This window comes from Topomyia yanbarensis, chromosome 2 (assembly GCF_030247195.1).
Source record: "Topomyia yanbarensis strain Yona2022 chromosome 2, ASM3024719v1, whole genome shotgun sequence".
Taxonomy (NCBI): domain Eukaryota; kingdom Metazoa; phylum Arthropoda; class Insecta; order Diptera; family Culicidae; genus Topomyia; species Topomyia yanbarensis.
Window position 1 is genome coordinate 195,573,392 of NC_080671.1, and position 27,808 is coordinate 195,601,199.

Below are 27,808 nucleotides of genomic sequence, written 5' to 3' on the forward strand. Positions count from 1 at the left end.
TATCTAAAGTGATCTTAATGAAAAATCTAAACTGCAAAAGTTATACAATGAAAACCATTTTTTAAGAAACACCCTAAATTTTTTTGGTAAATTTCTTGTAAAATGAAAAATACACGAGATAGAGTTTCAGTGTCTTCAACAAAGTTTTTTTAAATTTCATTTTCTTCATTTTTCTGGAAGACAGCGAAACTCTATCTCGAACCATTAAAAAGTCAATTTATTTGATTTTAAAAAAATTAGAACCACCTTACCCACTATTTAAAATAATAGAAAAATATTGTAAAATATCATGAAAATTAATCCGTGAAAGTAAATTAAACATATTACAAAGAGTCAATTCCTGAAAATCCAAATTTGTAATATAACTTTTTCAGTTTTCATTGTTTTTCAGAGTTTTTGAAGACGAACATTTTCTTCTAATACATCAAAACTCTAGCTTTTATTGTTCAGAAGATATAAGCACTTAATATTTCAAAAATAGTTTTTTTAAATCAATTTTATAAAATTTAAAAAAATATCGTTTTTGCCATTTTTTGCTCAATTGGTCGGTGTTAGGTCAGACTGGACTAAGTGACAGTGCATTGATTTCGAGAAAAACGCGTTTAAAGTTTGAATCGCAGCATCCTTTACATTATAATAGGAAAATAATTTTTACCATAATTCTTGTTTATTGTTTCATATTTCAAATCTGGTAAAAGTAGAATGTAGACGAAGAAATTCTTTATCCAGTGCTATCATTAACTCATTTTTTGATGTTTTGCGACTTGGTCCGGTCTGACTTAACACCGACCAATTATAACTCTAATCATGACCTTATTTATAGTTCAAAAATAATTATCTTTTATTTGCCCCAAATGAGTAATATTGTTATTCCAAGCAACCTCATTTTTGGCGAACAAGTGCTCATAACTTTTCAACGGAAATAGTTAGATATATGGTGCCATGAAACAAATTATTCGCCTTAAAACAATATTAAAGTTGTCTGAAGACTACTTCAGTTTTAAATGAATACAACAAAAGTTATTTAAATAAAACTGTATTTCTAAGAAACACCCTATGCTCCGACTTTAAATTTGTTGTAAAATAAAAAGTATGACAGATAGAGCTTACATGTCTTCAGCAAACTTTTCCAAAATTTGTCGTTCTCAAACTTCGCTGAAGGTCATTTGACTCTAGCTAGAATGAATAACAAGTTAATTTTTTGATCTTGGTAAAATTAGAACCACCCTAACTGTTGTTTTAACAAAAAGAGGGGGTCATAAACTACGAAAACTTCTCCAAAGACTTAAGAAGGCTAAGTTGTTTAGTTTTAATAAAATGTCAAAATTCTTGCTAAATTTGCATTCTGGACCAATGTGCATTGGTATGTTTGGATAAATTATTCAAAAGCCTTAGTTCAATTTCATGGGCGTAGGTAGTTGAGCAATAGGGCCTAGTGAGGGGAGGGGGGAGGGGTTTAATATATAGAAATTCGAACTGAAATATTGTCGAGTTGGAATGTTCAGAAGAATTATTTTAAAACATTTGCACAATGTCCTATGCATAATAGTAACGATGAAACGAAACCTACAGTATCTCTCTGCCTTGACTTATATCAATGGAAGTAAAGTTACAGTAAATCTAAAATCTATAATGTTATTTTGGTATGCTACATGAAATATCGTTGGTACACCCGCAGTGTTGGCAAAAAAAATGATTTTTTGCATTCAATTCGATCTATCGAACTTTGAAAATCTATAACTTGTTTTAGAGACATTCGAACACCATACATCCTCCGGCAAAGTTGTTCAGCTTATCCTGGATTACACTTTTATCTACTTGTTGGCATACTCTAGGAAAAATTGGAGTCTGTAGAATTGAAAATGTAAAAAAGTAGGTTTTCCCATATTAATTTCCCTACAAATTTCAAACGCAATGTGCTACGCCGGGTTAAAACCAATCGGTCCCCAATTTTGCACAGTTATTTAGGACCCGAAATGGAACCAAAAAAGTGCTGTGTTGAAAAAACGATCATTTTGCCCCACCCTAATCTACATTCCTTCTAGAGCACCAAACGCTTTGTAATATTGCGGAAGCCTTGACGGCACCGCAACTAGTTCTAGGAGATTTTAACTCACACGGTACGGTATGGAGTTTTCTTCATGATGATAATAGATCAACATGAATCCAAGATCTTTGCGACAATTTCAACATGACCATCTTAAACACGGGAGAAACGAAACGGATTCCTACACCACCTGTGGCTTTCTTAAGGTACTTATTATATAATTTCTGTGTTCGATTTCAATAATATTTCGCCACACTCCACGCATGTCGAGAAATCCGTTTTCAAGATACGAAATTTTCCACATCGTGCATCAGACACATTTTTCCAAAAAGACGTACCCCCTTCTTACCATCTGACCGGAGCCACTTATGAAGGACAGTGAGACAATTTTGCAAACAATGTGATGTAGGATGCTAAAAGTTACAAGTGATCTTATCTTGTGTGATAATGGAAGTTTTTAGTTTTCACCAGCAAACAAAAATAAGAAGTAGAAACGACTGCATCCAATTTAGCTGCCAGCTTGTGACTTTAGTGCTTAATTGTTTTAATGACAAACTAACAGACTGATTCATTATCTTAGATAGTAAAACTCTATGTGCACAATTATTTGATAAAAGGTGAGTTTTTTGTTATGGCAAATAAATTTGAATGAAAACTTTACTCAAACTCCATATAATTTGCCCCAGCCACAACACTCATTCGGCTCAGAGCTCTTCCAATGCAGCAAGGGGAAAGGCAGGCAGGAAATTCAACGCACCACAGGAGGCTTTATCTTCTCGCTGCCTGAAGACTGTGGTGAAAGGATTCAAGCGAATGAAAGAAACAAACTTCGCAGAAAGAAGAAGAAAAGCAAACAGGAGCTGCCACGGTAGGTCGGGCTGTAGTAGTCAGCTTAGTGCTACTACACATAGTGATTTTTCATTTTAAATGAGAGCAATTTGTTATCCCGATGAGGATAATGTGGGTTTGTTATCCTGCAGTCGACGACGCAACAACGGTTGTTCCTGTATAGTGCTGAAAGAAGTTCGCTGTTCAGCTTTCAGCGAGAATACCACTTTCGACATCTCCTTCTGTTCTCATCTCATCCCATTCTTCACAAACAGTTCACTTGAATAGGAAAAGGATTCCGGGTGTATGCGGGAGATTAAAAAATGAACCGGAAAATGTTCTTCTGTTCGCAGGACTTCGCGCGGCGGCTCCGGAAAACAATGATTGCAAAAGAGCTCCTGCAAGCTGAGCTCTTTATCTCCTAAATTCAGTTTCTATGGGGATACGGTTTCGAATTTGTGAAAGGTAGGACTTACCTGGCATGCTGAGGGCCCACATTGCCGATGTCGTGGGCCGAACTCGCCGTTATGTGCGAATCGTTGATCGCTCCGGACTCCATCCCTAATGGATTTTTGCATTTCTCTGTAATTAGAAGGGGAAACCGACGGGAAAAAGAAAGAAGAAAATCGATTAGTCTTGACTCATTAGCAACAGGTTTCGGTTTGCAACGTATAGCATCGTGCTCACCATCAACCAGCAGAGCAGTGAAGCTGCAGTGGTGAACTGAACAGAAAAGTGCGGATGACCACAGCAAGACGATGCTGGACAGAACTAAATTACTTGGGACTGGTTGGAGCCGGTCTGACGGTGATGTTGAGGTATGATTTGTGGGTCGGTTTTCGAGCAGTAATTGCTTTGTCGTTCTGTACTATGATTGACTCGGGTACGGATTCGCAGTGAACTGATGGATTGTGATGGTAAACTATTCAAAAAGGTGCATATGTATAAGATTATCGAAGGGACTCAAACGAAGCGCAAAGCACTTGTTTTATTGTCACACATTTGAAAATACCAAAATACCGTCCTATCGCGTCAGCAATTGCTCCTTGAAGATAGTCATTTGCTTCTCAGTAGAGTCACGTTCTCCGCAAATAACACCACGTTTTAGAATGCAAAACAACCCATTAAATCGTAAGTTATGAACCGTGTTTAACTGCGACAGGAATGAATGATCATGTCCACAAATGAACTAACATCAGCTTTCATCACCAGTGCCGCCATCTACATGCCTAGTCGACAACTGTACATATAGTTATGCAATAACCGGTGCAGTACGGTGGACTATTCCAAACTATTATACCAACCAGCACGAACTCGAGCAGACGAAACTTTCCGAGCGCAAACTGAATTCAGTGAAACTTGTGCTCTGTATAAATCATAATTTTCTCTCCGGATGCTGCAAAGGGTCCGATAGAAGGATGAAGGGAAGGAAAATGGTGTTACAAACCGGCAAAAACTTCTGCTCGAAGATAGTTTAATTTAATGTTTGTTTATAGAACAATGAAAACTGCAGATTCTTCTGCCGGAGAATCCTTTTCTGGTCCGGTCAGGGGGAAAGAAAAAAAATATATGTAGGTAAAGGTAGAAAGCAAGGACCGAGCAAGAAAAAGTTGCTGCGGATACTTTATTATGGTAAGCATCAATCAAGTGAAAAAGTTTTTGCTTTAGCAATCCTTTCAGCCTAGATATTGAAGGCCGACCAAGAGGACTTTTGTTTGATTCAAAGTCCGAGCTCGTGCTCGTAGCAGGATATGAGAAACTTTCAAACCATGAAATATGAACTAATTCAAGCATAGTTTTGCGAATGTTTTTTTTTCTGTTTACAAGGGCGCGAGTGTTTTGTGATGCTCTAGGGAATGGAGCAGGATAATTGGATTTAGCTATTTACTGTCAATGACCGGGAACTCAACAAGACGATCGTACCTTGATCGATTTTCAAAAACGATTTAACATTTCGACGGATGCTTCGGATTATTATAATAATTTTGAGAGCTTGGAAATGGAACCTCATGCAATTAGTTACACTTCACATTTGATTGGAGGCATCTGCTGTTTCGGGTTCCGAGAAATCCGTCCTAACGATGAAACCACTTAGACCCTTTTGTAAATTTGTGTCAATCTCTCAACCAATTATTTTGAGCAAGCAAATGGAAGTAGGCTTGCCAAACTATAAAAATTATTACTTAACTTTAAACCACTTCAAAAATGCGCAAAAACAATTCGCTACGTTGCTTTTCTGGTGACGTCATTTCTTCCTATTTGCGAAATACTGACAGCGAAAAAATACAGTAATAATAAATAAACAATACACTCTAAACTACTTCTACTCAAATTTTCAAGAGAAAATACAATTTTAACTGTCTTCTGATAGGTTGTATTATTTCGTTATTTCTAATGGAAATATCGAAATATCGGTACACGTACATCGAAATCTAAAATATTTGGACATACGTATCCTAATATAGTAACCCTGAAAAGAGCATATAATGAGTACTGTTATTTCGCTATTTCAATTAGAAATACCAAAATAAAGTAAAAATTGCGGCAGTCGTATTTTTTTACAATAGAGAATGCAATTTACGCACTGACCCAGTACACGTGCTTAGTAGATGCCAAGCTACCACACGGAGTGTACTGGATTGTCGGGCTCCACCATGCACAAGGTAACACCGACTAAACTCCATTGGGCTCCGCCGTTGTTCTACCCAGGGACTACCTCTCGGTATTACTTCTGGGGGGATGGCTGTACCTGATGTACTCACTCATTCTCGCTCACGCGTTCTTACATCCTGTATGAGGCTTACTTGGGTGCTCGCTCTGTTACACCGTGATTCACTCTCTAACACTAACCATGTGAGGCTTATTTTTGTGCTCACCTCTAACATACCATGTGAGACTGACATGGATGCTCACTAGAGTGACAGAAAAAAAATGACCACCATCGGCCCACCCCTGAGTCGATTTCTAGTCCCACCAGGAGTGTCTGCTCCAAATTTGAGCCAAATCGAACAAGTCTACTTACCGGACCAACGTGCTTGAAGTTTGTATGGGATTTTTCGACAATTTACATGGAGAAAACCCACTGGCGAACATTTTCGCCGCTAGGAGGCACTGTATACATCAGATTATCACCAAAAGTGAAACTTAAGAAGATAATTCTATTATCTACAACTTTGTTGAAGACTGCAAACTTATAACGAAGTGATGTCTGAGTCAGTTTTGCATGGGGCCTAGCAGTGCATGGTAGTGTATCAGTACTAGGTTCTAACAAACTAAACATTTTTATGGAATAATGGTTAGATTTAGCTCACTAGTGTGTTCGGAAGAATTGTAGTACATAATACGAGTTATGTTTTGGTTAGAAAACTTTAGTTCCAGCTGTGACCGCATAGATGGCGCCACCACTAACTTTTCAACGGAGAGAGATAGAATTTAGGTGTCTTCTACAAAGTTGTAGAACAAGATTTTTTCAGTAATTTTGCCAAACATCTTGATATTCTATCTCTCTCCTTTGAAAAGTTAGTGTTGGCGCCATCTATGCGGTCACAGGTGGAACTAAAATTTTCTAACCAAAACATAACTCGTGTTATGTACTGCAATTCTTCCGAACATACTATTTAGCTAAATCTAACCATTATTCCACAAAAATGTTTAGTTTGTTAGAACCTAGTACTGATATACTACCACGTACTGCTAGGCCCCATGCAAAACTGACTCAGACATCACTTCACTAAAAGTTTAATAACTTCTTTCAACAAAGCCGGATTGACTAGCAGTCTTCGACAAAGTTGTAGACAATTAAATTATCTTTCTTATTTTCACTTACAGTGATAATACGATGCATACAGCGCCACCTAGCGGTGAAAATGCGAGCTAGTGGGTTTTCTCCATGTAAATCGTCGAAAAATCCCATACAAACTTCAGGCACATTGGCCCGGTAGCTAGACTTGTTCGATTTGCTTCAAATTTGGAGCAAGTACTCCTGGTGGGACTAGGAATCGACTCAGGGGTGAGCCGAGTGAGTTTTCAAAAATTCATTATTTTTCTGGGCACTCTAATGCTCACCCTATCATCTGATTCACTCTCGATCATACCACTCTATTACGCCCTGTCGCTCCCCCTGGCATCCTATGTGGGACATTTTTCTTAGGCCACACTTCTGACATACCATTGAGGCTTACTTTTGTGCTCACCCCTAACATACCATGTGAGGCTGACTTGGATGCTCACCCTTCACTTCTCTGCCACGCCACGAGGTATCAATAGCAAAGTCCCAACATACTACGCTACGACCCTCCCATCTTGGCATGAGGCAGTCCATATATACGCCTAATCACTCACTATTCTGCCTTGCTTCGGGGTGGCTGGGTTTACCCCTTACGCGATTACCAGTCGCTGCGCCAAACCTGCCACAGCATGAACACACCATTCGCTCACTTTTTCGTGCTCGGCTCTTTCTGCTCCAACTAACCCATCACTAGTTAGCCGCGCCCGTCGTCTGTTGCTCGGTGCGCCAGATTCCCTGTAGCCTGCAGGCAATCTGGGTGGTTGCAGTTGAGACTGCGTTCCACTTCTTCACCGCTTGACACATCCGCTGAATAAGGATATCAGAGGTTGTGTCCCAGCCACAGACGTCAAGCATTGCTCTCCTTTCGACTTCGAAGCGAGGACATACAAACAGTATGTGCTCATCAACACATGGGCAGTCAGGGCAGACGGGGACCTCCGCGGGCCCGAACCTGTGGAGTTACTATCGGAAGTAGCCTTGGTCTGACAGGAATTCTGTCAGATGGAAGTGAACTTCCCCATGGGGTCTACCCACCCAGCTCGATATGTCAGGTATCAGCCGGTGGGTCCACCTACCTTTCGAAGAGTTATCCCACTCACGCTGCCATCTGGCGACCCAAAACACCCTGGTGCGCTCGCGGGCTCCTCTATTTCCACGTAGCTCAAAGCACTCCTCATCTTCCTGGATGACCAGCCCGACTGGCATCATGCTCGCTATCACGCAGGATGCATCGTGTGATACCGTGCGGTAGGCAGATATCACTCTGAGGCACATCACGCGGTAGGTGCTCTCCAGTTTCTACAGGTAACTGGTCACCCTCAGTGCTCTTGACCAGGTCGAGCCGCCGTACCTGAGGATAGATACGGCAACGCCTACCAGTAGCCTACGTCTACTAGCGCACACCTTTAAGCTGTTGTACATCATCCTCGATAATGCCGCAACAGCAGTCGAAGCTCTCTTGCACGAATAGTCGACATGGCTGCCGAAGGTCAGCTTGGCGTCTATGGTGACTCCGAGAGACTTCAGACTCCGCTGTGAAGTGATTGCGACTTCTCCCACCTGGATAACTGCATGTTGTGCCGACTTGCGGTTTGTTAACGATAACAACCTCCGTCTTACGTTGAGCGAGCTCCAGGCCTCTCGCGCTTATCCATTCCGTCACAGTGTTGATCGCGTGTTCTGTGGTCAGTTCTACCTTAGGGATTGACTCCCCGTAGAGCTCCAAGTTTACGTCGTCGGCAAAGCCGACTATCTTGACTTTAGAAGGGAACTTTAGTCTCAGAACCCCGTCATACATGAGGTTCCATAATACCGGGCCCAGGATCGAGTCCTGCGGGACTCCGGAGGTAATAGGAACCCTTTTCTGGCTGGCATCGGTCTCGTATAGCAGTACACGGTTCTGGAAGTAACTTTCCAGGATCCGGTACAGACCCACCGGTAGGCTAAGCCGGTGTATCGAGAGCGCGATGGCATCCCAGCTTGCGATGTTGAATGCGTTCTTCACGTCAAGTGTCACAAACGCACAGTATCGAATGCCGCGCCTTTTCCGTTGGATCGCTATCTCAGCAGTCTTTTTCACTGAGTTGATAGCGTCCATCATGGACTTACCTTTCGAAAACTAAACTGATTGCTTGACAGTCCGTCCGTACCTTCAGAGTACGGAGTTAGCCTGTTGAGGATGATCCTCTCCAGCAATTTGCCAGTCGTGTCGATCAGACTTCCCGGGCTTCGGCAACAGCACCAATTTCTGCCTTTTCCATCTATCGGTGAAGCGGCATTCATCAAGGCATCTCTGCATAGCATGAACATGTTCGGGTTCGCTATGATCTCTGCCTTGCCTTGCACTGTTTGGAACTCCATCCGGCCCTGGAGCTCGAAACACTTCACGGCGGTTCTCTCTTGCATCCTAGGTACGGGCTCGTTGCATCCTACGTCTAGCTATGAGGCAGGCTGATCGTAGGGCTGCAATCCCGGCACTCCACCAGTATACCGGACGTCTGCCGTTTCTTGGCAGGGTTTTCCTCAGCATTGTGGCGTCGCACGCGCATGATAGGGCGGCTACCAGCACATCCCCGCTTAGGCTGTTGGTGTTGGCCTCCAGTTCCGCAGCATTCGTATCATCTGCCCAAAGTGTATGCTACTTAATTTCGGCAATGTCTGACATTACCTACCCATTTCTTTAATCTAAAACAGAAAAATTGTTTTGAAAAACATAATAATTGCATAACTTAAGGCGATGTAAAGCTACTCTTTTGTGAAATCTCGATAGAAAACAAAATTACGTGTTGTTGTAGAGAATTATGTCCCCTAATTGTAATGAAGTTTACCCCCACAAGTGCGTTTTCGCTGCCCATTTTTCATAGTGTAATTTACAATGATTTTGAAACAGTGCGTATTTTACATGTTTTTGAACATTTTGCAAAGCGTTACGATTGCGATTACAGGGGAAAAACTTGGTTAAATGATATTTTTTTTATTCATGTCGTTTATTTGATAGGCACAAATGCGTTAGCTTGGCGGTGCCAAATTCTTTTGTTTTTACATTTTGGATATTTTAAAACTAGGAGGTTACAATTTTGAAATATTGTTTTTATAAAGGAGAAAAATTTTACAGCTATCTCAAGACTAGAAGGTTAAATGATATTGATTAAATTCTCTCAATTAATGTTGCATTGCTAAACTATGATTATAATTCCTTGGGTGGTGCGTTTTACCCCATCTTTTCCTAAATAATGATATGATCAAACCTTAACCAAGCAGGTTTCTTAGAGTGGAATTTTCGCAATAATCCTGCAACGAACGCAGTACCAGAACATTACTTTTAATAGAGATTTTCACTTGTTGAGCCGCGATCCTCGCAAACAAAATAAGTAGAATGTACATTGCGTCATCTAGCCGCACATAAACTAAGCGGGTCTTAACTTTAATGTAAAAATCTCGTCATACATCAATCTGTTATATAATTAATCTGGTTTTACGGATCGATATTTAACTATATTTAAATATTTATGATACGTAAAACTTTTTCCCAGTTTACCCCGAGAACCGAGTACTTTAAATTTCCCCCGGGTAGTGTAGAAATGCTCTATAAACTCGTAAATAAGCTATACGAAGTAACTCGTATCAAGTCATCAACAGAACATCATAATATGCGCTTCCAATAAGCCAACACCATCTCCTTGACACAACGAAACAACCAGTGCTTATCTACCTAATCATCGATCGCACCCGCACCACCGCTTGCCAGAGAGTACTCGCCAGTTCACACTTCAATGTATACACCATAGTGCACTCTGGGACGCGCGCCATGGTGCATTTATCTGTACACGCACCTGACGCCAAGAGCAAGGGAGCGTGGTTCTCTCTATGCACCAAACCACCCCATCGCTAATCCATTTATTCATCTCCGAAACAAGGAGCTTTTTGCTTTTTCTATGGTGTGTCATCATTGTATCTTCTGTGTATGCATGAAACTGACACGCCAGTACATCATTGAAATGAAATGCCATCAGCGCCTGACGGCAGTCATGGGATATATTATCTACCACTGAAGAATGCGAACTGGCATGAAACGCACCAGCTGCTACGCCTACAACATCAGAACACAAACTAACGAATTTTTACTTTTGTTCCCTTTTTATACGTGTCGCAGTTCATTGGATGACAAAGGGGCAGTCTTATTAACGCTCGCTGCTTGATCGAATTGTACCGACCGATCATGGATGAGATAATTACTGCTTTCATTAAATCCATTCTTTCCGTTATTATTAGCGATTGTACATTATACGGAATTGGATACAAAATTGTTGTATATATTTCCAATGAGATAGCGCAATAATCTTATTTTTTTCATTCAGTACAACGGCAGATATTCACGTTTAAAAAATCGGGTGAAATTTTGAAACGGGATCCATATATTGAAACGTTGAAAGTATTCTACTTCAAAAAATTGATTCCAAATATCAACCTCACTGTTTTTACAACGATGGGTATTATGTCAAATTTATGGATAAAATCACGAGTTAAAATTTCGTTTAATAATCATGCTTATAAAAATATGTGCTAGTTCACATACAGAAATACCATTTAGTATTGGCATAGCGGAAAACGCGAAGTTCACAAAAAAAACAATTTAGCTCATTTATAACTGTAACTGTCTTCAGAAATTATAAACAGTCTACAGTGACTTGACGTATCACACTCACACAACATGAATTTCAGGACGACGATTCTAATGGTGTTTGTTACAGTCACGAAATCGAAAAGACGTATCATGCGATTTGCCCAGTTTTAACATAATACAAACGCGTCAAAGGTGTAAAAATGTTACATTACACCAAAATGTTAGAACAAAAATGTTAAATGTAAAATCTGCGTTGGAATTTTATCAGTATTTTTGAAACAGCATTCAAAAATTTCCACGCAACGATCCATTTGAAAAACTACTTGAGGAACATTTCCACAAATAAAAGAGTTATGCAGGTATTACGGAAGGAAAATTTTACATTATTATAAACACATGATTTTTGTTCACGGTCCTGTTTCCGGAACGCAAAAACGTGAGTATTCCCTACTTCGTCGCACATTTTTCAATTTTTCCGTGTAACAATTGTTAGATATGTAAATATTCCTTAATGTTTCGATACAGCCCGTGTTGTAATATATGAATCAATTTTATTCATACATGCTGCATGAAGAATGTTCAATTTACCCTCCACAGACAAAGTGAAACTAAATCAATCTGTGCAAGTTCATCCACTTAATTTACTCATCTTCCGTTTACGACTTCACTAACGTAGCATAAACTTTCTCGTTGTTCGTTCCGTATCGAATCACTCCGGTTTCAATCCATCAAAAGAATCAACTTTTGTCCACTCTTGTCTGCTGATACCGTGTTCGGTTGCTTCACATCCGACCACCTCCCCGTGCGCCCACTCATCGGAGCAAGCAAACCGAACGGGTGGACAACTTTATCGCAACAGAGACCGGCGGAAAACGAGCTCGAAGCGGACAACTCCTCTCCGTCCTCCTTAGTCTCCTCCTAGGGGATCCACTTTCACTCGACCAAGAAGTGAGTGAATTAGTTTAATAGCACTCGTTTCGGCGAGGCGCTTATCGAATTTGGAATTCTTTACACTGCCGACGTCACCCACCGGAGAAAAGAGGAAACGGAAACGACCAGCTGACAAAGTGATTGAAAGTTGGAAGTGGCGAGAGCCGAAGAGCGAGGAACTAGGCGGAACAAGTTAGGTAAAAGTTACTCCTTTGAGAATGAGTCCCACACGATTCGTTCGGTCATCTGACCAAGGGTAAAAATTAGTCAACGATAGTGGCTGAATAGCAAGATTTGAGGATCGGAACACGAGTTGAAGGAGAAAGAAGAATTCAATGAGTTGGATTGAAATTCAAAACAATTGCACTCATTCCGAGTGTTATTTGTACCTAGTTCAATCTTTATGTCCAAGGTATACATGATTATTTTTACAATCGTCCATCGCAATAATTAATCATTTTTTCCACGAGTAAAGTTCCAACAAGGTAGTTTCTGAATTAATAAAGCATCTAATTTCGAAATCACGTTACATCGAAGGTGCATCATTATAAATTAATTATCCCGTGCAACACTGCCTGCAATTCAATTTAAAATTTACCTTACATATCAAGTTTTTAATTAAATTTACTACATTCGAATCGGAGCCCGACTCTGTGTGTCTGACTGCACTCCACTGGGGAGAGGCTGGATAGTTTGGAGACGGTTGTCTCTGTGGCTGATGGGAAGGAGCAAATTCTGACACACCCACTCCTATCAAATGACACCCCCGTGACGTCTGTTAAGATCCACAAATGGTTGACTGCACGGAACAAGTGTACAAGCATGAACTCCCGCAACATCCAGCAACCTCAATGCCAACAGTTCACAGTATTCAAGAAATGCTAATCCAATCCGAGGAAGACAATAAAGCCAAGTCAGCAACAAGATGAGGAAGAAAGAGGTAGCTCGAAACTATTCCTGCGGATGATTCCTTTGCCCCTACTTCTTCGGTTCTTACGCATCAAGCTTTAAATTAAATTAAATTTATGGTGCTGCACATAAATATAAATTTTAAAACAAGCCGTACGTTCTCTTCGACTGACATCGAAAATATGAAATTCTCGGAATACGCATCGGTTTGCACTTTTCTCATGACACGGACCGGAGTAGCAAGTACTTGATGCGGGCACTGCTGAGACTTGTATTCTGTCTTGAACGTCCAACTGAAGAAACGTATTGAAGATACGCAGCTCCGTTGACCTCCAAGCCCATCAGTATGATACTGTGGCCAGGTCTGCATCGCACTCTCGTATCATCCCCGTTGGAGATAAAGGAGGAATTGAGCCTTCTAGAAAACGAGGGAAGTAAAGAGAAAGAGAGAGAAAGGGAGACCTGTAATTACACACTTTAAATAACTACACAAGACTGGTCATGGATGGGCTCACGGTGCTCGGAGATGTTCGAGATATATTTTCTTAACCGGTGATGCCTGGGAAATGTTGAATAACGAGCTGATGAGTTTGAAAGCTGCTACAAGTCGGTACCAGAACAGATTTCCAGCTCTAAGGAGAAAATTTAATTTACAAACAGTGTGTTGCTATTCGAGACGATGGTTTGAAATCTGTACGGATGATGGTCACCTAAAAGTTAAATGTTTTGATACACATTTTATTGACTACGATGGAAATTGTTTCTTCGTGATAGTAATTGATGTTATCCGTTAGTTTTCCTTAATATGCTGTGGTTTATTTTAAAAACATTCCGACTGTGGTATAATAATATTGAAGGGATTTATCGAAGAAATCTTTCCAAAACCGATAACAGCATAAGTCGAATGATATTTTACTGTTTGAAGAATAACAGTACAATCACAAAAGCCCATTTCAACATAAACATTTTGAATCTCTGAAAAGATTATGACATGATGATGTGCTTTTTTGTCTATTGTGAAATATTCCTTTGGAAGGTGGATTGACATTGTTGCATTGGAGGATTGACTCGAGTCTAAGATATCAATAAAAAGAAAGATACCCAGATTCGATATTTTCTCATTGAGGACCGACCCCCCCCCCATTTTCGTTTATTAGAACCATCTGTTGAACCAAAATACTACTACTACTACTACTACTTACTTTTTACTTCGTTTACTTTTTGATTCTGTGAAAATGAATGGAACTGGTTCTTCGTAATCCGGATTTTCCGGAGTAATGTGCCAGTACTTGGGTATGATTTGTAAATTTTAACTATATCCTAGCAATATGAGTATCAAAACTCTTCAAATTGTCTCGGAAGTCTGTTATTTATTGTTACGGGACCGTATGGAAATTTTGACCTCGGAAAGGCCACTCACAGCCCCAGGGGCACCTGCTCCGGAATGTCCGTTCCGCGGTCAAATCACCAAATGATTCCAAAACCACGAGATACAACGTACTGAAGAATTTGATACCCATATTGCCAGTATTCCATTGAAATTCACAAATAGTATCCCAGCACTGGAACATGCTTCCGGAAATCCGGATTCCCGGGAACCGAATAAAGTAACCCGATTAATTTTTACCAATTCTAAAAGTAGATGAATTCCTGAGTCAAAAAACACCCAAAAGTGTCGAAATCGGTTGGAAATTGCCTTAGTTATTGGGATTTCAGTTTTGTGGGTACCCGGGTAACTTCGTTGGCCCTTCAGGGGCCCCTCCCCACTCTCCTCTTATTATATCAACAATACTATTAAACCAAAAGCTTGACTTAGTGAAGTTCTAGAATGTCACAAAGTTTTAATTTCAGCTATGGATAAAACATTGGAATTTCATTAATTGAAACCTGAAAAGGTACCCGGGTACCGCGTCGGACACATAACGGTTAAATCCATATCAACTTTTGAATAGAGCTAATAAGATTTGTAAATAAACATTTGTTTGTCTGAATTCTCTAAATTTGTTATAATTTCAACCCAGAAAACACTTGGAATTGATTCTATTAGGGGTAAAGATGTTGATTCATGTGTATTTCACATGAAAATCAACTCGACAGTGGAATAATGAGCGAAATAAGTTTGTTTACAAAAATCTCATTAGCCCTTTTAAAAATTAATATTGAAATGCCAAATTGATTGCCGGCAGAATTATCAAAATCGATTTATTCTGTCAAAAAATACAAGACCTGAGGTTGTCAGTCAAGAGTCTAAGCTGACATTCCGGTCGACAAGGACCGCTTTTAAAACGCGAGGCAGTACTAAGTAACGGGTGTTAAAAGAAATGAGAATTTTTTCAGTCATGTAGTTAAAAAGTAAACAAAAAATCAACGAAGTATTTTTTAATAAAAACATTTTTATGCTTCAAAAATACCTCAATGAATATTGGAGAAGAGGCCCTGGTCAGCCGTACGACGCAACTTAGTAACGATGCTCTCACAAGAGCGCTTGACGGATACAATTCCGGATCCTGGTGGTCAACTGTTTCGTAGTAACTTTCATCATCCAGCACGAACGACGCCCCGCGGAAGATCTTTGTCATCCAGCGGTACTGCGATTTCACGATCGTTATCGGGGTACTGAGTCTTCTTGCGACAGATGATGTCCACTATCTTGAGGGTTCGGTGAATCAAGGTATGGGAGCAGTGATATTTTCGGCCGGTGTCGCGCAAACTAGTTCCGTCCTTATTGTCGAAGATGTCTACCGTAAACTTTTTTCCTCGATGACCATGCGTTTCGTAAAACCATACAACACGCTCGCGGAGTAGTTGCTGTTTCGACGTCATATTCGATTGAACTGACAACATCCGAGTAAAAAGAAACATGCCACCCATTTCTAGAGAGTCCAGAGACCGATTTTCTTGAAGAATTTACGCTCTTTACTTTAATTACAGAAAGATATTGAAATCATTCACATTTTTATTCATTAAGTCCGCCTGCTACAAAGAACTGTACAGAGAAGTAGACGCCAACTCCTAGGCCAACGCTTACCGTGTTGTGATGGCTAAGATCAAGGGTCCAACGACGTCTACTGAAAAGTGCGCTGACTAATTGAAAATTATCGTGTAGGGTCTTTTCCTGAAGCACGACCCAATCGCACGGCCGGCTACACCATACGTTGTTGCGGACGGTGGAAATGCTGGTGACAAGCGAGTCTCCAACGACGAAGTCTTTATAGTGATAAAAGGGCTGGAAGCGAAGCAAGTTCCCTATTCGGACGGTATCCCCAACGTGACACTGAAGACTGCGATCCTGGCGTTTCTGAACATGTTCAGGCTAGTTCTACAAAATTGCCTGGACTTGTGACACTTCCCAGATAGATGGAAAAGCTGGTGTTGTTCTCAAAACCAAGGAAGCCACCGAGAGATCCAACGTCTAATCGGCCTATATGCCTGCTAGATACTCTTGATAAACTTCTGAAAAGGGTAATCCTCAACAGGCTGACGACCTGCGCTAACAGTGAGAACGGACTATCGCAGAAGCAGTTCGGATTCTGGAAAGGGATCTAGACGGTGGACGCCATTCTCACAGTCATAGCGAGCGTGGAGAATGTATCGAAGTAAAGGAGAAGGGATAATCGTTATTATGCCGTGGTAATGAACGACGTAAAGATCGCGTTCAATAGCGCCAGCTGGCTGGCTATCACCGTAGTGTTGCAAAAAATGTGGGTCCTGGACTATTTGTGCAAGGTTCTGAAAAGTTACTATCAGAAACGGGTACTGGTCTACGAGCCAAACATGGGACAGAGGTCGATTAGGGGCATGACGGGAGCACCTCAGGGCTCCATACTCGGCCAACACTCTGGAATATAATGTACAACGGTGTGTTCACACTAGAACTGCCCAGGCGAATCGAGATCATTGGCTTTGCAGATGACGTTGTCCTGACAATAACTCGCAAAATGCTTAACCCTCTGGAAGTCACGCAAATGGCTTAATGAACGAGCACCCGCTGGTACCCTAAGACGATTTCGCTAGATTTTCAAAGCAGCGTGCACTCAGGGCACAAGCGCCGGAAGGTTAAGAAAGTGAAGATGCTGACGGTAGAGACAATAGGCATCGTGGAAACCTGGATGGCTGATCTCAAACTGCAGCTGGCTTACCACAAGTTGTAAGTAGTACCGCTCAATAAACATAAAAGCCTATCTAGGATGCAGTCAACAGAGTAGTGACGAGTATACTTTCCAAACTGCAGAGGAAGTGGCGAAGGGACCAACAAAGCAGCACCTCCGACTAAAAGACCGTTGTTAAAAAACAAATCGGGTTCGGAAAAGCACCGCCGCCGGGGAACTCTCCGCTGGAGTAGACTAGGTCCACGGCCTAGAACCAGTTGAATAGTACGCTAAGCAGCATGGGATTCAGGTCATTGGGGTGCCAGCGAACATGACGCCAGACTCCATCGGTATCACCGGATCGACATCGACACCCTACCGGGGAGCGCGTAAGTAGGCTGATCCGCGGAGGGGACTTGATTGAGTAGACCGAGTCGAACAGCCGAGTCGTTGGGGCGCCGGAAGCTCACTCACGGAAACAGTAGTTAAATGGTGCACTGAGATGAGACTAAATGGCGATTTAATAGATGGAGACGAGTAGCAAGAGAAGAGTCGAGACCTAAATGGCTCAAGAGTCGCGTCCGGGTCAAGTGAGGTTTTGGCGTGACGCAATAAATGTGTGACCCATATATTTAAATTTGAGGTTCAATGTTACGGGCAGAGCTGGTACTGAGTGAGTAAATAAAAATGCCAAATCCCTATTTTTCAGATAAAATTTAACTACTTTTGAGGGAATTAAATGTATTACAAGATTATCATTCAGTTTATCTTTCTCATTCTTCCCCTAATCACACTTAATATTTTATACATTCCGTCGTAGAAAACAACCCACGTGCCAATTTCCAGCCCACGTTCCTGTAACTAAAACAGCTACATCTAAACTGTTGCCGATAGAACTACGAAACCATCCCAAAAAGATCCCCTAGTTTCAAATTCAGATTATTCACTTGCACTTACATCATGGTTCCAATGGACTCCCAAATAATGACTGGACACGGACGGTCTGTTCAAACTGCCCCCCCACCAAAGTAAATCCAGTACTTTGTTGCGCTAAACCGACCGACTGACGGTTACGCTCTTTCACTATCTTCACTTCCATTAGTCGAATAATAGGGTAAACCACGGATGCAAGTATGTCAGTGCAAGTCTTGCCGGTTCCGGGATGACGCCGGACGGAACGTCCTTCTGCTGGCATCAAAGTGGTTGTTTGCGTTGTTGTGGTGTGAGTGGTTGCTTTCCTCCGTTCAACATATCCCCGGTTAAGCTGAATTGCGGTAATTTTTTCCACTAGTGCACTTCCGCCCCCGGAGAAGAACACGGCAATGGCTTATGGCATGCCCTGGGTGCAAGAAACGGAACGTTATGTGGGTTGTGGCCCATTCACCCGTCGGTTGTAACGAAATGTGAATATTTCGTGTTACAATGCTTATTTTTGCTCCAAAAATATTGTTTCAATCCACCAGCACCGCACGAGAGTCATGCAGGATGTAGGCAGAAGCAGAAAAGAATGCGCGTCCCATGGAATATGTTCTGTTCCGAGTGTTCATGAAAATTGTTTATGAATTTTGTGAAAAGCGAAACACCCCGTTCCACGGTCTGGGTGCTGCATCCGGTTTAGTCGTGTGGCTTACATGGGGGCGTGGGTACGCTACCCGGTGCCAAGTTCAAAAGAGGAAGTATTTTGAGCATTTTGTATTTCCATAGGACCTTCCTCCGCCCGGATGGTTGATGTTTTCGTTCTGCACACGCTGAACGGCCGGAGCGACGTGGCCCCGAGATTGAAGGCATCCCGTTGTGTGGAAAATAATGAAAAACAATAAAGGAAATTAAGCATATTTTCGAAATTGGTTTTCCCCTGGTGCTGTTGGTGCTACGGCTTCTGATATTGTTCACAACAATCAGTGCTCAACGGGTTGAGGCTGCGGAGATGGTTTCCGACCCAACAACAATGAAGTGAAATGCCAGGCGAGTGTTTTGGAGGTGAGAGTATACTGCAGCTGACAAGGATCGCTTTTCTAACCTGCAGTAAACAGTACAGTACAGTACCAGTATGGTATACTACATGAAAAGCCGTTCGCTCTGATTTTCATCCGGGGCATTCGCCTCACATTCTCGTGAAAGGCGGGTTGGAATTTTCTTGCTGTTCAAGCAGTTTTTACTCCGGGCATATTGGGCGCCTGCATCTCAAACCAGGCAGCCAGCTATCCAACCTCAGGGTTATTTAGTGTATAGTGTTTGAGGAGGTCGAACTAGCCTCGAAATCGAAACTGGCAGCAGCGATGGGGTGAAACTTAATTTAGTTTTTGCATCTTTTGATGCTGCCTGGCTGGGTGCAGATGTGGTTGGTATGTGTATTATTCCGTAGAGCATTGTGCTATTTTTCGACTGGCATAGATGAAAAATTTATTTTTTTGACGTAGTATAGGGGAACATGGGAAGACTTGACCAGGTTTTCAGCTAAAACTGCATAATTCTCTAAAAAAGACCTTCAATCCCTTAAAAGTCATTGAGATATAATGTGCAATGTCTTCATGATTTTTTGCAGAATTTTTAATTTAATGTTTGAAAAGTTTTTCTGAGATGGTTTTTTTGTGGTCAAGTCTCCCCACTGCGGGGAGACTTGACCAAAGCGTGGGGAGACATGACCAAGAGAATTTTGAAAAATCATAGCAAAAAATAATGACATAAAACATACTGTAATTATTTTTTTCCATATTGTCGAGATCTTTAGGTAGCAGTAAAAATATAAAAGGCCTCCCCAACATTAGTTATTGCGTTCAATGTCATTCAAATTCTAGTAATAACTATTCCAATGTTCCAATGTATGTAGAATCATTTCACTGCTTCACGAAGATTAAGATAGTATATTAGAACATTAATAGTAATTAGTAGTCGAGTAGATATGTCCATACAAAGTTTTCTAAAAATTACATCATTTAATGCAAATTTATTATTCACGTAATACTTTCTGTAAGGAAAGGATTTTTCATTCCAAACTTTTAAAATTACCTTAAGGGATCGAAACAGATATAAAAATATTCTTGAAAAAAACATAAGAATCGAATAGAAGACGCAATAACCAAAAATAGAATTTTGCGCTTGGTAAAGTCTCCCCATGTTCCCCTATGTCTAACCTTTCAATATAGGAGCACCGTTCTTAAATTACAACGAACAGGTTGTGTGAGATTTTGAACGATAATAAATTTTTGCATCGCTTTTGTAAGAAAGATGTGCTCCAAAACTTTATCTACTAATAGTTATGATTTTCATATTTTTTTCATTTAATTTCTTTTTCATTCAGAATGTCTGTCTACTACTCCAGCTCACTTTTAAAATTTTGGAGAACTTTAACATTTAATAAAGTTTTGGAAAATTTAGTGAGCAGAATGTAACCGCTTTTTTTAATCACTGTGGCGCTTCTAGTTGTAGGAACGAGAAAGTAATGCCAACGTTTTGATCGTTGAATTTTATTGATAATTGGGGGAAACTTATTTTACGTGGCAGGCCCGTAGCCAGGATTTTGTTTCGGGAGGGGCTTAAAAATTATTGCATAAATGTATTAATTCTGCTGACTTGAGATAGTCACTGGAAACTGAACGTAATTATGAAAAGTTCTTAGTGAAAACAATTCCAAAACTAAGACAATAGACACTAAAAACCCTAAAAATATGTCTTCTATTACAAGAGAGGCTATAGTGCATCGACGAATTAAATTTCATTATTATTAATTTACAAGTTAGGAATATCTCTAGTTACAAAAATGAATATTCAAGAGTTCAAAGTATTTAGGGCTGCTTGAAAATGCTACGCACTCTAGACTACACGTTTACAATTTGTAGAAGACGCTAAATTGGAATGAGTAGAAAAATATGCAAAACCCGTCTCACGAAACTTTTCACGCATTTGCTAACCAGGAGAACGAAACCATCGCCAAGGTTGTCCCCATGGATAGGAATATATCAGTGTGAAATCCAAGTTTACCGTTGCAAAGAATGTCAGAACAAAGTGAATGTCGAAATTTGCTTCAAATCTTCTGATAAGGCAGGTGATTTGTAGATGCGGAAAATAGGTTCAACTCCTATTTTCATGATCAGGTGTCTTGCTACTATTACTAGTTCTGTGACTTCATCCGAAATTTGCGTCAACTGAACTTTATGAAATTTACAATTTAAATGATACTGATCATGTCGTAATCACAACAATCCTAAAAAAACACATTTTTTTGACTCTCGTGGGAAATGGGTTAAAGCCTATCTTCGACAATATTATCAGGTAACTGAAAATAACTATCTATTTATCTATTTAAGTAGATTCTTTTTAGATATTTTTTATATCATTGAACATTCGAATTAAAAATATCGTTGACTGATTTTCCTAGATCTCTGACACTATAGTGAAAGTCAAAATGTAAAGTGAGTGCAAAAAACTACTGATTTAACTACAAAGCAAGAATAAGAACCTTAGCTCTATTGACTTTCAGCAATCTTGCAAAACCGTTGGAATTTGAGAAGATTACCAAGCTTAAGTAAATATTATATTTGAACATTTGAAGGCTTTATTTCCGATTTCATGGGTTTTTGGACTATGTAAAATATATATTCCAATGATTAATTCTACTAATGGAAACTATCCAGAATTTAATCTACAGAGTGAAACTGCTCAGAACTTGTTCACTAATCGAGAGAGAATTACTTAGCACTAATTAGTGAATGCTACTAATTTACTTAATATTTGGTAAATATAACATTGATGACACCACTAAAATAACTAGAAACTATAAACAGGTGAGTTTAATAATTTCAGCATCACGTGCTTCCGACACATAAAAGAGAACACATCGCGCTTACATCTAATTTGCCGAAGAGGCTTTCTTTTAGAGTTGTCTGTTTTTGAATTACAGCAAATTATATGTTTCCTGTGAAACTTTTGCAAAACTTTTTGTCAATTCGTTAAACAAATATGTGGACACTAATCTTCTCACTAATTGGTTTGTTTTTGAATAAAAATAATTGTTTTACCACTATTGGGGAAAAAGATTCAATTAAAATTGTTGTACCCAACGCATCAAAGTTGTGCGGATAACGAAATTATAAGATCAGAGCGCAATTCCGAAAGCACTCGTGTTGAGTGTATAGAAAATAAAGAAGAAGATCTTGAGTTAATTTCGATTGATTGATTTTTTTTCCTCTCATATCTCTCTTATTTAAGATTATCTTTCTCATTTTATTCCATGGCGAGCAAAAACAGAACGGAAGACTGTCACATACTGAAGATATGAAATCGAAACACTTATCCTAACTTATTAGCTTATAGATTTAATCAGTCCCAACATTTTAGTCGCTCTTCGTGATTCGTCATATTGGTTTACCACTTTTGACCCGTCCACTTTCAAAAGAATTTGCTTTAACTCTTTTGTTGCAGATATCACGGATTTACGGATGAACAGTGTATTAGTACGGAACGAATTCCTCGTAAAAATGAAATGAAGCATCAACAAAAATGGTATTGCGTTAAAATGACGCGAAACAAAAACTGTCTTCACGGCTGAATCGTCCTCAAACAAATTGAAATACTTTTTGTGTAGCACAGTTCAGAGAACAGAGTGTACAGTGTGCACTGACCTAATACAGAAATTCAAAATTGTGCGCAATTCAAAAACTTATCATTTAAAAATAACAAACGGGGTCATGGGTCTTTTATATATTTCCTTATGTAAACAATAAAAATAATATAACGAGTTTAAATGGTTGTCCGGCAGATCTCGTGTAAGCGCTTAGCCATTGCACGTAGAAACCTGTTTACGAGGCGAGGAAATATGTTTTTCCTCACCAACGATGTCTTGCTTATTTCTATTTCGCTATTGTACATTTCCGTGTCATTATCGTAGTTGCTGCCTTTATGCTCGCGAATATATGATTTCTTCCTTACTTCTCGCCCTCAATAATTGCCCTTCCGAATGGATTCCATTTCTGCAAATGTGACATTAATCTGCGAGTAAGCGGTATCCGATCTTGTAGCGGAACATTGATTTTCTCATCGTCCATATACTGAAGGATCTTAATTATAGCATTGTCACACACAACCATGTGTTTTAAGTTGTGCGAAATGAATGGTTTCGTCTGGGCTAATTTGCTGAGCGCTAAATGCCTGACATGGTAGAACTCGATAAAGGCGGCTTCCGAAAGTCTAACCTCCATTTACACCTTCAGGAAATGTTCCACATTATGAATGCTCGGTTCTATGCGAATCATCAATAATTTTATAATCACCGTATTTGGCTGGAGCACCACTTCTTGCTTCTGCTACTCACTGATTTCGACAATTATAGTAACAGTTTCTTTTATTTTTCGGACAAGACACATCATATAAAAGTTACTATTTTTGTCGTTCGCTTCGCACTGGCTCGAGCAAAAGCATAAAGCACACTTAATTTCGTGACCAATGCCTTTGGTGGTTAGGAATAGCCTTCTTCAACTTTTTCTCAATAATTTGTTCAAACCAAATTTTGTTAAAAGTCGCAGGTTTTTTTAATTTATTTTTGAAAAATTTCGGGAGGGGCTTTAGCCCCCTAGCCCCCCCTCTGGCTACGTGCCTGTTACGTGGGAAGGGCGTTTGGACTTCTAATGACCATGAATGACCATTAAACATTAAATAACCAATTTATTTTGTTCAAAACGCTGACCTCATAGTAGGTGAGTTCTCGTCTGTGACAGATCGCTTTGTTCACCTTTGGTTTCGTCCCGTGAGTTCTAAAACAAAAGAGTGTGTTTTCACACACGTTAATATTGCTTTATCAGCTAATCGTAAGCTGATCGTCGGTGATCCATTGTTCCTGGACTATTTTGGTACGGAGTGCGAATGGCACATTCAAGTGAAGTTAAATGTCGCTGTTATATTACATTTCCCGCTCTTGTCTCTTCTATTATCCTGCGCTAGGCTCTAGGCCCACGCAAAAGACTTCACCTGACAGTGATTCACTGCAAGGTGAGTTGGAGGTCGGAGTAAAACCGTCTCCTCGGTTCAAGCTATATCCATGCTCCTTAACCGAACCCAATGCGATCTTTTTGTGGGCCAAAACCAGAAACTATTTAAATTTGTTTGAGAATTTCTCAAGTTCTGACGGAGCGGTATTCGGCCGCGACAGAAATATCCAAAATTCGCCCAGATAAACCTCAGGTGGCGGTAAGTGGTTTGAAGCAGTTAAATAATATCGCAGGTAACGGGCATTCTACGATGGAGTACTGGGGTTATATACCAGCTAACCGAGTTGAAGTAGACGGGGTCGTCTTCGATACTAGTTTGAATTGCATGGGGTTAGCTGTTTTAAAGGCCAGTGAAGATACTGGACAGCAAACGTTTGCATTCAGCATCAGTCGCAGCTGACGTGAAAACATATGTCAATTTTTGAGAAGCTGTTCCAGCATTGTCTTTCACTGATATTAACCAACTTTTTGCTAAACTTGATGTCTGAAAAACAGGCATTTTGGCGAATGTCTCATCAATTCCTACATCAAAAGGCAGCTTGCAGGTATTTCCAGAACCAATTCCTGATCTACGGTGACAAACGGGGGACAAAAATCAATTAAAATTGCGGCTGGAGTCCCGAAAGGCTTTGAAATGGAATGTATAATGGCACGCAGATGCTCAAGCTGCCTAGGGGTGTAGAGATCGTAAAAAGGTGCAAATGTTAGCGATAGAGGCGATCGACAGGATTGGAAACTGGATGCAAGTAATGAAGGTGCTGATAATCCACCACAAAACTGAGGTGCTATTGGTAAGCAACTGAAAAGTGCTGCATCGAGCAGAAATCACTGTCGGGGAGCATGTCATAGTCTCCAAGCGGGCTCTAAATCAGCTAAGCGGAATGATAGATGACCGACTGGCCTTCGACACCCATGTCGAATATGCCGGCGAGAAGGCGGCCAAAGTTATAAACGCTTTAGCCAAAATCTTACAAAAACAACGTTGGGCCAAGCAGTAGGTAGACGCGTCTTCTAGTTAGCGTATCATCGCTGATACGGAGGTACGGAGGCCCGGTCTGGGTTGTGGCGCCTGAGACACAGTAGTACGTTCAGATTCATGGCCATGTGTGTCGCGAGCGCATAGAGGGCTATCTCATCAGAGGAAGTCTGCGTTATCGCTGGAACAATCCCTATCGCCAACATCCTAGTGGAGGATACCGAACGCTATAAGCAGAAGCGGACAAGGGGAATACGGAAAACAATAAGAGCTGACTCGATGGCCGAATGGCAGCATAACTGGGACTCGTCGGAAAAAGGAAGGTGAACTCACAGACTCATACTGATTCTCTCGACCTGGGTAAATAGGAGGTATGGTTAAGTAACCTTCTATCTGAAGCAGTTCTTGTCCTGGTTGTTTTAACTAGTACCTTCACCCTTTTGTACGGAATGCATAAACGTTGAACATGTGATCCTCGTATGTCCTAGATTCGATGCAGCGCAAAGGGATATACCTTCGCTTAACATACAGAATATTATGGTAGAGATGTGTCGAGACGAGGCCACATGGAATACCTTCAGCAGAATAGTGACACTAATACGGTCGGAACTTCCAAGAAAGTGGCCAATAGAACAGCAAGCTGGCAACACCAACTAGCATGACGTAGGCGATATGGGCGAGTGGTTCAAGTAGGTTATAAACCCTGCGAGTATGGTCGTGATGAAACGCAAGCCAGGTCTTATGGATTCCCCAGAGCGGTTCACGTCCCGACGGGTTCCAGCACGGCGTGGACCGGATACGCAGCGAGAAACAAGCACTAAGTTACCAACACTAACAGGTGGTTTCACGGCGGTTTAAAGTCTATTGAGAGTGGTTGTGAAGGGATGCGAGTCAAGTGTCTGCATTTCCGGATAGGATCACTTCTTAACGAGTTGGCAACGGTCCTGGGGTCGACTGGTTACGCAGCGAGGGTTGGATAGCATGCTGACTCAACGTAGTGGAAGCAAAAGGGCTCCGCAAATGCACGGGCATGAGAACAGGTGGGAGCTAATGACAGTAACACTAATTCTGTCTGAGCTCCAGCGCAGCGCAACACCAACAAACAGTTTCACGTCGACTAAAAATCGTGTGAGAGTGGCTGTGAACGGATGCGAGTTGGCTTTCGGAATCTCAGGATCGGTTCACGTCTTAACGGGCTCCGAAGTTGGCGACGGCAGTCGCTGGTGCACTGTAGCGCAGCAAACAGTAAGTGGGTAAAAAAATAAAACACCCACACAGCAAACAGGAACAGTTGAGGAGCTACGGAGCTCTAGGAAAGAAGAGGTGCAAGAGCACAATCCCCTCCCTATATAATAACCAACTGGGGTGCTGGAAGGAAGTGGATACGGAGACACAGGTTTAGTTGGGTAGGAGAAAGAGTTGCAGAAAGAATTCGACAGCGCTACGGCCAAGTCGGTAGTGGATTCACTCTCGATAAAAAAAACACACACATACGCACTCTGCTATATTTCTCCTTAGTGAGAACAATTTAGGTAAAACATATTTTTTTCATTAAGGAAAAAAAATGTTTAAACCATCTTTGCGCATGAGGAGCACAAAACCTATAGCAAAATTAGTTATCGAATCCTGGTAAAATGCCTCCATATGACGGAGTGATCACAGACAGTCGCCCTCCTCTCCCCCATACCTCACCGAATATGAGTGGCAAAATTCTCTCGAGGATTTCGGCACTCACAGAAGACTTGTAGAAGCCTTGCAGACAAAGCTCTGTCAGAACTTCTTCGTGAGAATTCGATCACTGAGCACTTCTTCGGATTTACACACACGCGGTTCTTTTTACACAACAATCAGCGATGCTTTCAGACTATTGCTGGAAAAATCGCAATCCTTAATTGAGTGAATGAGATAACATATGTTAAGTTCATACATATGCGAAGGACTGGCGATGAATCTTCTGCCATAAATACGCGTTATTGGAGTACAGCAGAAGCATCAACTGTTCAAATTAGTTTCCCTGGATTATACCTGACGTAGAAATCAATATTGGTTTACGGTAATCTCCAATGATAACCATTATCTCTCGATATATAAAAAAAGATCGATAGAACGGTACAAACTATCACTGATTCCGGGGACGGGCATAATTTAGTTGGTAAATCAATTGCCTTGTACGCAGCTCATCTGGGTTCGATTCCCAACCCCGTATATAGGGTTAGAATTTTTCCAAAGAGATCTGTCTAACCCGATAAGAGGCGAATGACTTTAAGGTTAAAACCTCTATAATCAAAACAACAAAATATATAATTGATTCCACGTTTCTCCATTTTGGCGATTGTTATATCTGGTTCACTCTATCAAAAGTAGCAGAAACGTCGGTGTAAATAATATTAGTTTGAGCGTTTGCCTGTTACGTAGAATGTTAAACATTAACTAATTAAATTTCGCATTGATTTTTTGAGCCCCCACCGAAGCTACGGGCCTGCCAACTCAAGAAATTTTTGTTTCAAACGTTTTCTGTTGGTCTAAAAATTTTATGAATCTTGATATTAAAATAAAAATTTACCCCCATTCGGTAAAACAAATTTCCATATGCGCCACATCCAGAGGTATGCAAAATGTAGCAGGTTGCCGCGGAA

The 27,808-nt window shown here is 40.7% G+C and overlaps 1 protein-coding gene across 2 annotated transcripts in view; it reads right to left on the minus strand.

Annotated features, from left to right (window-relative positions):
* LOC131682567 (discoidin domain-containing receptor tyrosine kinase B) overlaps positions 1–27,808 on the minus strand; it is an 840,338-nt gene that overhangs the window by 382,698 nt on the left and 429,832 nt on the right. For both annotated transcript variants that reach the window (XM_058964138.1, XM_058964139.1), the window contains exon 3: positions 3,352–3,457. In XM_058964138.1, the coding sequence (XP_058820121.1) occupies positions 3,352–3,457 (106 nt within the window). The remainder of the gene's footprint in view (positions 1–3,351; positions 3,458–27,808) is intronic.